At 33.7% G+C, this 14,706-nt stretch overlaps 1 protein-coding gene across 4 annotated transcripts in view; it reads right to left on the reverse strand.

Annotated features, from left to right (window-relative positions):
* The window catches only part of LOC114333462 (uncharacterized), a 230,962-nt gene extending 225,220 nt beyond the window's left edge, over positions 1-5,742 (reverse strand). For 2 of the 4 annotated variants that reach the window (XM_050648584.1, XM_050648582.1), the window contains exon 1: positions 5,517-5,705. In XM_050648584.1, coding sequence (XP_050504541.1) covers positions 5,517-5,545 — 29 coding nt within the window. In that variant the 5' untranslated portion in view covers positions 5,546-5,705. Of the gene's footprint in view, positions 1-5,516 lie in introns of all 4 variants that reach the window. The other 2 variants (XM_050648583.1, XM_050648585.1) reach the window with 2 other exon arrangements.
* Positions 5,743-14,706: the final 8,964 nt, after the last annotated feature.

A 14,706-nucleotide genomic window follows, 5' to 3' on the forward strand; every position in this document is an offset into this window, starting at 1 on the left:
GTATGAGTATGACTTTAAATATATTAAAATTCTTTTTACTTCGAAATCTTGTTTACTTAGTTTATTATTAATTGATTGATTTCCTTTCTTGGATTTTTAAAACTTTTTGGAAAACCGGCAACGTCGCTTTTAATTTGATCAAGACTTGTTCTCTTATCTGTTGTCAAAAGAACTGGAATTTATAAAATGTCGTTTGTTTTGATTAACATAAAATGTTCTATAAGTTACTTATAGGCCGATTTTTGCCACTATTTTTTGCACTTTAGATAGTTTATGACCTTATACAAATGTTCGCATATAGTTAATATTTTATTTCGCACTATTACCTCAAAAATCGGAATAAACTCTGGTGAAAATGTTTACACTTTTATTTCGCACAATGCGTTGTTCAGGATACTTATATGGCACTACTATATATCGTCAGTCTAATAAACAAATTACCTAAGTCACAAATTGAAAGTTTTACAGGAGACAAAAAACTTTGGAACAAAAGTTAAAAAGAGAAAATTGCCTAACTCCATGCAATACATAATTGACCAAAATTAATTAAACAAAATATTTACACAAACTTTCTACTTATTATACTATGGGCCGGTTGTTCGAACGCTAATCAACAATGATCACTATCAAATATTTAATTACTGTCACCAAAACTGTCAATGTCAACTTTTATTGGGTTGCTGAAAACATAATTGATTAAAATTATGAGATTAGTTAATCAATTAACATAACAATTATTAACATAATTGATTAAGTAATTTCATACTATGTTTTCAGGAACCCAAACAAAGTTGACATTGACAGTTGGTGACAGTAATTAAATATTTGATAATGATCATTGTTGATTAGCTTTCGAACAACCGGCCCTATGTATATCACATGTAACGAATGTCATTTTTTGAACATTCGCGAATACAAATGCGAATATCTGCAACCGACATTCGCGAATGCGGATGCGAATATTCTGTTTTTTTAATTTGTGTCTATTTTTGACATGTTTTCTAAATTTATAATGAAAATTTAATTGATATTTAGTGTAAATCAATCTGAATCTTAAGCTTTACTACATAATACCAAATAATAAAATAAAGTGAAGGCTGATAATGTGATTATACAAGGTAAAGTTACCATTTCTTAATATAAAGAAGATAAGAAATTAACAGATTTTGATTTTGTCAACCTAATATTATCTTCAAATTATTTTTTTTTCTGATATTTATATTCGCAAAACCTTCGCACAAATTTCTCGAATGCAAATATGCAAAAATATGCGAATATTCGCGAATGCGAATACGAATATTCGTTACATCACTAATATCCATATTAATAATAGTAGTCAAAATATATTTATTTACTTACACTTTCTAAGGTTTTCAATCGAAACAACTTCAGAAATATTGACACAATCAATATTCGTATGAATGGGAAAGAACGTTTGGACTTCAGCAAAATTAGTTTAGCGAAATAAAATAATATTGGCGCTTGTGTGAATTGTCAGGCGGTAGCTTTTACCGTCTACTACTAGATGACACCATAAAACAATTTTCGCAAAAAATGGACTTAGGCAGTTTGCTTATTAGACCAACGATATGTTAGTATTTTAGTCCTTCAATCAACATACAGCCTTTATTCTAAATGCAATGCTAATATTCCATGGATTATTTAGAAACTCATGCTTTTTTATATCAACAAATAGAAGATTTGAAAAACTTCAAAACACAAATTTATCATCTGTTAAATATGTGATGTTTTATTTTAATAGGGATCAATGAGTTTTTAAAAGAAACTGCTTTATAAGTTATGCACCCTAAATGATGCAATGTATTGTCTAGTGTCTAGTTGAAAAAGAACACAATAGATATATGTATAGACTTAAATATATTATTCAAAATTATGTAGATACAAATAAATCTTCTTCTTATACTTGTTGTAGACTGTTAATTCTGACGTTGAAGTATTTATTGAGAGGTAGACTGCCAGCTATCTCTCCATCTTTTTGGTGGTTTCCTCGGTGGACACTTGCCAGCCGGTTTTCCTTCTAGCGAGAGGAATTCTTGGTAGTCTGTGCTCCTTCATTCTTTTTAAATGACTGAACCATTCTCTCCGTCTTTGCCTATCCCATCTTACTACATCTTGCACGCTACATTGTTCCCTGATGATGTTGTTTTGGATTCTATCCCTTCTTGCCTTCCATGCTATTGCTCTTAGTATCTTCATTTCAGCTGTTCGTAGCATGCCCTTGGTTTTATTGGTGTCGTCTCTTGATTCAATACCATAGAGGTCATAACAGGTCTGATGTAAGTTTTATAAATTCTAACTTTGCTGTCCATTCTCATATATGGGTTATTCCAGACCACATCTCTCAAACATCCACTATGACTGGGGCCTTGTTTATTTGTTCTCTTTGGTCTCTGGCTAGGTCATGATAACTTGATAAATCTACACCTATGTAGATATTTGAGCTGGTTAGCTGTTCTATGGGTTTCCTTCCCCCATACCACGAGCTTGCATCTAATTGGATCTTTCGTAATGGTAATGCAATTTAATTTCTGTGTGGATATGTTCTGTTGAGTTGTGGACAGCACATCTTCTATTATTTCATCAATTAGCATATTGAATAGAAATGGACGAGGCTGTCTCCCTGTCTGATCCCTGGTGTTGGTATGTTGGCTGTAGTAGTGTTATTTGTTTTAATTTTTGTTGTGTTGTTATTGTTCATTTGTTTTATGACTTCCACAATGTTTGCCAGTATAATTTTTTGCTTCATTTTCTGTAATATATCGCTAAGTTTGACTCTGTCAAATGCTTTCGTTAGATTTATGAAGCAAATATATGCGGGTTTGTTATATTCACCATAATTATTTTTAATAGAGAATTTTAAATTTTAACATAAAGTTTTTGGCTAATATCTCAGTTTTAACAAAGTGTGGGTTGGACCCATTCTGCAGAATCCCGTCCAATTGTTTAAATTGTTCAGAAAAAATGTTTTTAGTCTTATCAGACCATCTTTATAAATTGGAAAGATTGTGTGACTTATACAAACACTTCTAAAATATAGATAAAAACTGGGAACACAGTCATGTCAGTGATGAAAATTTTCATTAATGTTGAATATTAATTGTAACAAATATTAATTACCAACGCGACCAAGATGGAATACAAGAGAAGAATGGCTGGAGTTATGAAAGATTTAGAAATGAAGATATAAGGAGAGAGCTAGAGCAAGAATCGATAATGAGGAATATCGAAAACAAACAAATGAACTTGTTTGGCCACATAGAGAAAATGGAGCAAAATAGACTAACAAAGAAGGTACATGAAGGCAAAATGGGAAACAAAAGAAGAAATGGAAGACCAAGGAAGACATGGATGAATTAAATCCATGATATTGGTGAAAAGAGAGACATGACTATAAGAGACATGAAGAACCTGGCCACCAATAGAAGTGCATGGAAGAAATGGATAAGAGGTAGAACCCTACATCCGACACCCTGAAGGGCACTAAGTGTATGAGAAAGAAGAAAAAGTAACGATTCATTACTTTAACTATCGACACCTGGGGCGTTCTATTTGTTACTTTTGGTGCCTTTACTTTTCAGGTAGTCTACATCCACTCAAAGCAAACAAATAGTTCAAACTAACAAAGTGAAATATTAGATTGCTTTTCCGGTTTCTGGACCATCGTTCTGCCAAGATGTACGTTTTTAATCATTGCAATTATAATTGTAAAAAGCAATACAAAGTATTGTTCTTTATAGGACACCCAAAAGATGCTGAAGGTACTTAGCTGAGTACTAAGTACTTAGCCTGAACCTGGAGAGGGTGATTATTATTTATTTATAAAATTAAATTATTTATCGTACAAGATAAAAATATTTTGTAGAAATAAACTCCACAAAACTTTATGAAATTAGTAGACACTATTTCTAATAACTCTTCTTTTTTTAATGAAAGATTAAGTTGATTTTAGCAGTTAATAGTGTGAGGTAGGAATTTTTGTGTTGTATGTTTCCTATTCCGAATGTGTCGAAGTGAATCTCGGTAGAGCGAATTCAGTATAGTAAGTGCCACAAATATAAATAGTCAATATACACTATTTGTTTGCACACATTGTATGTATATACTACTTCAGTGTTTGCCACATATACAGTGATGAACGCACTAATAACCGGCAAAATAGCACAAAAGATGGAAAACATGTTAAGTTGTGAGATAAAATGAAATGAAACTAGTCGAGCTGGGAAATTTAGTGATAGTAACCTTTTTATTTACAATATATTGATTGTTTCCCAGCTTTACACGTATCAGAGGAGTATGTCAACTAAAACTGTCACTGTGACAGTGGTATTTGCCAAACTCGTCCGATACATCTAAAGGTGGGAAACAATCAATATGATGTAAATTAATAGGTTAATATCGCTAAATTTCCCAGCTCGACTAGTTTTATTTCTTTTTATCTCAGAACTTAATACGTTTCCATCTTTTATGCTATTTTGCCAGTTATTAGCACTCTCATGTAGTAGTCATGTGCATCTTTTTACTCAGACAATAGAAATATACCTTCTGTTTCTTTTCTTCAGGTAACCAATGTTCATATTATTGTTCCCAAATTTTGAGGACAGGCCTAACTGTTCTCAAAACTCAAAGGTGGACTATGGTTAAATGTATGATGAGTCAAAAAATCTAATATGCAAATACTGTAATAAAGAAACACACCCACCACCTGTTAAATCAAGACTAAAGAAGCAGCTACTGTGGAATGTATGGACATGTTACGCGATTGCACCTGAACTGTGATGAAAACTGATTGGCATATTCAAATTTATGAGTGTCCACCTGTTGCCAGTTTGACCTACATCTTTATAAGACCAAAAATGTTTGTTCTGAACCATTTAAACAATTGTAATCCATTTGGAGTTTTAATTTAGGGTCCTATTACACATATACCAATTACACTAGAAGTTTTTACTTCATTGTAAAATTTTTAACCACTATAGGTACAGTCAATCCCTGGGAACTTCCACTTTAAGCAAAAATCGTACTACTTTTCAGTTAATTTTTGTTTCGAGATATTTTAGGTAGTGTTTGATATATTTTAAAGCCTACATTACGTCTCTCTTACTTTGCTCGGGTTAAGAAACATATTTATTCCACACACTACATATTCATCACCAAGAAATAAAACTACATACCTCATACTTATGTAAATATTAAGTTCTTGAAACTGAAAGTCAGTATATACTCCAAATGGGCAAAAGTTATTTGAGCCAATATTACTAACCAGTTTGTTTAATTACCTATTATGGTAGGTACCTTAAGTTAGGCATATATAGATCTGAGCATGCTACCATGCTATTCTAGAGTTAATGATATAAGCAAAAAAGCACTATTTCATACCAAACCAAACAAAACATGAGTTAAAAAATGTTTGAGAACATCGTATCAGTATTAAAAGCGTGGTTATTAACTGGATTTTCACAAAAACTACCGGCTTGAATACAGATAAGACTACTTACTTATTATATGCCATTGTGGGCTGTAACATAAATTAAATGAAAATCATATACTGAAAATATTGTTTTAGTGAACACTAATATAGCTTTTATATTTACCCTAGTTTTCTATTTTTTTTATTTTAACGTTAGCTTTTGTTACATCCCAAGCACAGAACGGCAACAAAAAAGTGCAAAACAAAATGCTTTTTTTTTTAAACGAAGTATGACGTTGACATGACATGACAGGACAGGAACTAACGCATTCCATATTGATATCGCAATCAGTTGTGTTCCAAAATTTTACACCGTGTCTAGGTGCACGCTAACGTGTACGCAAATAAAAAAGTTAGGTACACGCGAATTAAAGTTCATCAAGCCAGTGACGTCATTATTTAGCGTGCGCAGTGACTGTCTATTTTTGTATTCTTGTTCTCATGATCATTTTTCAGTGCGTCATTAATTATGACGTCATATACTGTATTGGCTGTGTCGAGACTTATTTCATGTAATTATTGACGAATCTGACAGATGCCACAATCGTACTTAGCCATAGGTGAAAAGCTTGTGGAATTAGTAATTTAGTTGATTTGATTTTTACACAATATGTTAACATGTAGGTATTTTTTATAAAGGGGAATAGAATTAAAAAGTAAACAATATTGTTAATTAAATTTATAAATATGGAAACATTAAAAATGACACAAAACTATCCATAAACTGTGTTTTTATCTTCTTCTCTAGGTGCTGTCTCCGCTTCAAAAGTTAGCAATCATCAGAGAGATCTTTATTTCTGAAACAGCGGCTCTAAATAATTCATTGGTATTACATCCAAACCAGTTCCTAAGGTTTTCAGCCATGAGTTACGTCTCCTTACTATGGATCTTTTTCTTGCATAATGACCTGGAGTATTAGATATACATCTCTCATCACATGTCCCATATATCTCAGTTTTCTTCTTATTTGTTAGTTCTCGTTCCTTATGCGTAAGTCTCATTACCTCCACGTTGGCTATTCTATCTACTCATGAGATATTTAGCACTCTTCGGTACATCTGGAATATCTCTAGTCTCCTCACGTCAATGACTAACTTTTAACGAACTAAATTCTAAACCAAAACACAAAATAATGCACAAAGACGTTGTGAAACACAAGTGAAGTCGAATTCGAAATTTCAAAATGACAGGTACACAAAATACTGACCTGAATAATAACCGTCACTTGACTCTTTGACACTTCTAAAAAATGGCCAAAATGGACGAAGTTTTCGTCAAATGTTCGTAATACGTGTATTTGATTTGCTAGAAAAAACGCGCATTCTAAATATCAACGAATCAAACGTAGGTTAGGAATAGACATCTTATGTATATAACCATTGTAATGCTGCATTATTTTTGTGTTTAATCACGGAGCTACCGCTTTTTCCGTCTCATCTAACTTAATGCATTAGAGAGAAATCGAAAAACTGTGACGCACTGAAAAATGATCATGAGAACAAGAATATTCTTGTTCTCATGATCATTTTTCAGTGCGTCATTAATTATGACGTCATATACTGTATTGGGTGTGTCGAGACTTATTTCATGTAATTATTGACGAATCTGACAGATGCCACAATCCATAGATGAGGGTGATGAGGGGGTGGGGCCACAATCGTACTTAGCCATAGGTGAAAAGCTTGTAGGTCTGGATCCCGCGTATGAAAAAAAAGTTGATTAATAGCAAGCTGGAAATTTATTAACAGCTTAAGGGTGTCTCGTCGGACAAACTTTGATAAATGGGAACACTGGAACAGGGGCAGTTTTAATTGTGGAACAGGTTAAAAATTTGGAACGGTCAGACCACGAAAACGGCACATTTATTTTGTCCGACAGAACAGACTTAAACTCTCCGAACAGGGCTTAAACTCTCATGCAAAAATCAGACTGCTATTTATCACCAAATGGGCGTTTCAATGAGTGAAACATGTAGAATATGTCAAATGACAGGAATTATGACAGGTGATAAATAGCAGTCTGATTTTTGCATGAGGGTTTAATCTCTGTTCGGAGAGTTTTTAGTCTGTTCTGTCGGACAAAATAAATGTGCCGTTTTCGTAATCTGACCGTTCCAAATTTTAAACCTGTTCCACAATTAAAAGTGCCCCTGTTCCAGTGTTCCCATATATCAAAGTTTATCCGACTAGACACCCTTAAGCTATTAACAAATTTTCAGCTTGCTATTAATCAACTTTTTTTTCATACGCGGAATCCAGACCTATTGTGGAATTAAACTAATTAGTAATTTAGTAGATTTGATTTTTACACAATATGTTAACATGTAGGTATTTTTTATAAAGGGGAATAAAATTAAAAAGTAAACAATATTGTTAATTAAATTTATAAATATGAAACATTAAAAAATGAAACAAAACTGTCCATAAACTGTGTTTTTATCTTCTTCTCTAGGTGCTGTCTCCGCTTCAAAAGTTAGCAATCATCAGAGAGATTTTTATTTCTGAAACAGCGGCTCTAAATAATTCATTGTTATTACATCCAAACCAGTTCCTAAGGTTCTTCAGCCATGAGTTACGTCTCCTTACTATGGATCTTTTTCTTGCATAATGACCTGGAGTATTAGATATACATCTCTCATCACATGTCCCATATATCTCAGTTTTCTTCTTATTTGTTAGTTCTCGTTCCTTATGCGTAAGTCTCATTACCTCCACGTTGGCTATTCTATCTACTCATGAGATATTTAGCACTCTTCGGTACAAATCGAATGTCTCTAGTCTCCTCACGCCAATGACTAACTTTTAACGAACTAAATTCTAAACCAAAACACAAAATAATGCACAAAGACGTTGTGAAACACAAGTGAAGTCGAATTCGAAATTTCAAAATGACAAGTACATACACAAAATACTGACCTGAATAATAACCGTCACTTGACTCTTTGACACTTCTAAAAAATGGCTAAAATGGACGAAGTTTTTGTCAAATGTTCGTAATACGTGTATTTGATTGGCTAGAAAAAACGCGTATTCTAAATATCAACGAATCAAAGGTAGGTTAGGAATAGACTCTTATGTATATAACCATTGTAATAGTTTAAGAGCTGGGAGCGGATTTTGTGCGTGATAAGTAATATGGAAAAACTATACGGGGATATGTTGAATTAGTTGTGTACATGACTTTCACCAACGGCCGGAAACCAGAGTTGGGGCCGAGGGTAGTTATAAGGGGTCAAAGTCGCGGATTTTATTATTTTTTTTATGACGCTAAAAATAAGTAGGTCCAAAATTTGGGAATAAGTAGGTCATGACGTACCTAAGTAAAATCTCTAGGGGCTCAACGCTGCGTGGCCGACAAAGGGGTGGGGGTAGGGGTGAATATAAAAAATATAAGGGGTCTTTTACGACGTTCGTGATTGAGGTAGTGCACCAAAATTTAGGTATAAATAGACCATGAAATAAATAATTAAAATCCCCAGAGCCGGAAACCAGAGTCGAGAAGGAAGGTAGTTATAAGGGGTCAAAGGTCCGTTTTTTATTATTTTTGTGACGCTCATGATCGAGATAGCGCGCCAAAATTTGGGAATAAGTAGGTCATGACGTAACTAAGTAAAATCTCCAGGAGTGGAACGCTGCGTGGCCGACAAAGGGGTGGGCAGGGGTGAATATAAAAAAATGTAAGGGGTTTTTTGCGACGTTCGTGATTGAGATAGTGCACCAAAATTTGGGAATTAGTAGACCATGACATAACTAAGTAATATCCCCAGAGGCGGAAACCAGAGTGGCGGACGAGGGTAGTTATAAGGGGTAAAATTCGCGGTTTTTATTATTTTTTTTGTGGCGCTCATGATGGAGATAGTGCACCAAAATTTGGGAGTAAGTAGGTTATGACGTAACTAAGTAAAATCTTCAGGGGCGGAACGCTGCTTGGGGTACAAAGGGGTGGTAGGCAGGGGTGAGTATAAAAATATATGGTGTTTTTTTGCCGTTCGTGATCGAGATAGTGCACCAAAATTTGGGAATAAGTAGATCATGACATTACTAAGTAAAATCTCCAGGGGCGGAACACTGCGTGGGGACAAATGTTGTGCCGGGTCACAAAAAAAAATAATACACACTGCGACTTTGACCCATTAAAACTACCCTCATCCCCAACTCTGGTTTCCGGCTCTGGGGCTTTTACTTAGCTTAGTCATGCTCTACTTATTCCCAAATTTTTGTGCACTATCTCAATCTAGCACGTCGCAAAAAACCCCTTATATTTTTTATATTCACATCTACCCCCACCCCTTTATCGGCCACGCCGCGTTCCACCCCTGGAGATTATACTTAGTTACCTCATGACCTACTTATTCCCAAATTTTGGTGCACTATCTCGATCATGAGCGTCACAAAAGAAATAATAAAAACGGCGATTTTGTCCCCTTATAACTACCCTCATGCCCAACTCTGGTTTCCGGCTCTGAGCATTTTACTTAGTTATGTCATGGTCTACTTATTCCAAATTTTGGTGTACTCCCTCAATCACGAACATCGCAAAAAACCCCTTATATTTTTTCTATTCACCCCTGCCCCACCCCTTTGTCGGCCACGCAGCGTGCCACCCCTGGAGATTTTACTTAGTTACGTTATGACCTACTTATTCCCAAATTTTGGTGCACTCTCTCGATCATGAGCGTCACAAAAAAAATAATAAAAACGGCGACTTTGACCCCTTATAACTACCCTCATCCCCAACTCTGGTTTCCGGCTCTGGGGATTTTACTCAGTAATGTCATGATCTGCTTATTCCCAAATTTTGGTCCACTATCTCAATCACGAACGTCGCAAAAAACCCTTTATATTTTTTATATTCACCCCTATCCCCACCCCTTTGTCAGCCACGCAGCGTTCCGCCCGTAGAGGTTTTACTTAGTTACGTCATGACCTACTTATTCCCAAATTTTGGTGCACTATCTCGATCATGAGCGTCATAAAAAAATAATTAAATCCGCGACTTTGACCCCTTATAACTACCCTCGGCCCCAACTCTGGTTTCCGGCCGTTGGTGAAAGTCATGTACACAACTAATTCAACATATCCCCGTATAGTTTTTCCATATTACTTATCACGCACAAAATCCGCTTCTATCTCTCCGACTATAATGCTGCATTATTTTTGTGTTTAATCACGGAGCTACCGCTTTTTCCGTCTGATCTAACTTAATGCATTAAAGAGAAATCGAAAAACTGTGACGCACTGAAAATGATCATGAGAACAAGAATACACGCTATTTTAATATGTTTAGTGTTTTTTTGATAGAAAAATATTTGTTATTAAGGGAAGGGAAGCCGAACTATTCAGATGTTTCAAACTTAATTATTGTAATAAATCAATGTATACAGGGTGTCCCGAAAAGAATGGTCATAAATTATACCACACATTCTGGGGTCAAAAATAGTTCGATTTAACCTAACTTACCTTTGTACAAATGTGCTCATAAAAAAAGTTATAGCCCTTTGAAGTTACAAAATGAAAATCGATTTTTTTCAATATATCGAAAACTATTAAATATTTTTTATTGAAAATGGACATGTATCACTCTTATTGCAGGAACATCTTGAAACAAAATTTTAGTGAAATTTGTCCACCTAATAAAAAATTTATGGGGATTTTGTTCCCTTAAACCCCCCCAAACTTTTTTGTACGTTCCAATTAATTCATTATTGTGGTACTATTAGTTAAACACGACGTTTTTAAAACTTTTTGCCTCTTAGTATTTTTTCGATAAGTCAGTTTTTATTGAGATGCGGCTTCTTTTTCAATATATTTACGTAAAAATTGTATGGGGGGTTTGTTCCTTTAAACCCCCCAAATGATTATGTACGTTCCAATTAAAGTATTATTGTGGTACCATTAGTTAAACACATTATTTTTAAAACTTTTGTCTCTTCGTCTTTTGTTAATAAGTCACCTTTTATCGAGATGTAGCTTCTTTTTCAAAATATACCTAAAAATGTAAATTATAAATAAATTTTCAGATTATTAACAGGTCTCTATAATCGTACTTAACCATATACAAATATGTGGTGGATTCGACAAATATTCAAAATATCTCGATAAACACCGGCTTATCGAAAAAGTAATAAGAGGCAAAAAAGTTTTAGAAATAATGTGTTTAACTAATGGTGCCACAATAATAATTTAATTGGAACGTACACAAAAGTTTGGGGGGGTTTAAGGGAACAAAACCCCCATAAAATTTTTATGGGGTGCACAAATTTTACTTAATTTTTTTTTAAGATGTTGCTACCATATAAATGCCACATGTCCATTTTCAATAAAAAATCTTTGAGAGTTTTCGATATATGAAAAAAAATCGATTTTCATTTTGTAACTTCAAAGGGCTGTAACTTTTTTTATGTGCACTATTGTATATAGGTAAGTGAGGTTCAATCAACCTATTTTTGGCCCCAAAATCTGTGGTATAATTTATGACCAATCTTTTCGGGACACCCTGTATATAAAAGAAGTATATATTCAGGTTAGCAAAATAAATATATATTTAGTTGACATGACATGTACAAAATATTGTTAAAATAATTTTTATACGTAAGTTAATTAGGTACTATAATCAACTATTCTAAATGTTATATAACGGTTATATTATTAATTTTGGATAGTCCATAGAGGCCAGCTGCAGCTTTTGAACTGAGTAGAGAGCTGTGGAACAGTTTGTTATGGAACTCTAAGGACCTCATTGCCCTCTTTATGTATGTGTATGAATAGAAAAAAAGTTGTGACTGGCTAATTGACACCCAAGTCTATGCCACAAAACAAAAAAAAAATATTCTAAATGGGAAATAAACCACAATTTAACTAAAAAAATGATTTTATTAACGTTTCGACGACCAAATCGGATGTCGTTGTCAAAATACAAAAATCAGTCAGAGTAATAAATTATTGGAAGACATTTTTTACTTAGCAACAACATTTTTGTTTAATTTATTAATATTTTGTATTTTGACAACGACATCCGATTTGGACGTCGAAACGTTAATAAAATCATTTTTTTTAGTTAAATTGTGGCTTCTTTTCCATTTAAAATAGTTGATTACAAAAATGCCACAAGAAAATAGCTTCAGAACAAGTTAATTATTATTGTGAAAGCTTTAGGTCTTCCTTTTATTTTAATTTTCGACGGTAATAATAATACTACATATTTCACTTATAACTAAAAAACAAACACTAAACAAATAAAAAATAAGAAATCTCTTTACTAATCAATATTAAAGTGTAAACACAACGCGGTTAAACAAATTCTAACACTCTGACTCTCTGATACTCGCAGTATCTTACCACAGCATACACGCGGTTTAAGTTAGCGTGTATGCAAAAAACCAGTAACGGTGCACGCTTAATAGTGACGCCACTGACATGATGACGTTTCGCGTGTACCTAACTTTTTTATTTGCGTACATGTTAGCTTGTACCTAGACACAGCGAAAATATTATGATTATTTGGATCGTATTCAATCGTAATATGTAATCGTAATAATAATTTGTAATAATACGAAAAAAAAGGTCGATCTTGTAGATGTGTAGATTATGTCTATCTGTTCATCCGCCCACGGTAAAAATTGTGAAAACGGAAATATGTACTCATTTCCAGTTTTGAGAAAATTAACTGCTTGTTCACAATGGACGTAACCATAAGATGAACGTAAACCGTTATCATTTCGTAAACCGTAATTTGTACATAATTTTATGCAGCGTTCACAATAGACTTAAATTTTACGTAAAATTTAAGTGAACGCTGCATAAAATTATCGCTGTGTCTAGGTACACGCTAACGTGTACGCAAATAAAAAAGTTAGGTACACGCTTAAACGTCAAGTCAGTGACGTCATTATTTAGCGTGTACTATGACTGGGTTTTTTGGTACACGCTAATTTGAGCCGCGTGTATGCTGTGGTATTAAGTATCTGTAAGTATCACGAGTGTCAGAGTGTGGTTAGAATTTGTCTAATCGCCTTATGTTTACAATTTAATATTGATTTGTAAAGAGTTTCCTTATTTTTTACTTGTTTAGTGTTTTTTTTTTAAAATTAACTATGGAGTGTGGACAATTACTGAGTTCTTTTAATAAGTTTAACAACATTCTAAAACAGTATGAAAAAGATAAGAGACAAAAATTCGTGATTAAGGGCAGCAGAAGTAATAAGATAAAATATACGGGGCGATTGATTAGTGTGATAAAGCTCAGTAGATCCGCTATAGTAATAAATAACAATAAAAGTTAGTAACAAAAATTTTAGCAAACTTTGAGGTTCATATTACAAAATTACTAAAATTAGTTAGAATGTTACAGGGCGTTCGATAATATAGTGGCAGACCAAACTTATGTTTTTTAAATGGAACACCCTATATTTTATTTTATGTTCGAAATCTTCTTAACTTCCATATCACAAAAATATAAAGGTTTATTATGTTATACAGGGTATTTACAAAGTTATAACCAATTTTCTATGAAAATCGTAACAAGTTCAACTCGCTGTATAAATAAAAATAAACACTACAGCAAAAATAAACACCAATATAAACTGGTATAATTAACTTACGTATAAAAATTATTTTAGTAGTATTTTGTATATATCATGTTAAATAATATTTATTTTGCTAACCTGAATATAAACTTTTATATACATATTGTTTTATTACAATTAAGTTTGAAACATCTGAATAGCTTTGCTTCCCTTCCCCTTCCCTTAATAAAAATATTTTCTATCAAAGAAACAACAAACACTAAACATATCAAAATAGCGTGTACCAAAATATAAAGTCACTGAGCACGCTAAATAATGACGTCACTGGCTTGATGAAGTTTAATTCGCGTGTATCTAACTTTTTTATTTGCGTACACGTTAGCGTGTACCTAGACACAGCGTAAAATTATGTACAAATTACGGTTTACGAAATGATTACGCTTTACGTTCATCTTAAGGCGGAGATACATATGCGCTCTGCTCGGTGTGCGAGCCGCTCGCGCGCAGCGTATTCGTCAGATTAGTACGTGTTTTCAAGTGACGCACAAACGGCACGCACACGGCGCACCACGATCTAAATTCTGTCGGTTTTTCAACAAACGCTTTGATGGTTCGCAATACGTATTTGGACGGGTTTGCGAGTGGTTTGTTGGTTTTGGCGCGCATGAGTTGAATATTTGTTAGTAATGGAATG

This window comes from Diabrotica virgifera, chromosome 4, assembly GCF_917563875.1.
Source record: "Diabrotica virgifera virgifera chromosome 4, PGI_DIABVI_V3a".
Lineage (NCBI taxonomy): Eukaryota > Metazoa > Arthropoda > Insecta > Coleoptera > Chrysomelidae > Diabrotica > Diabrotica virgifera.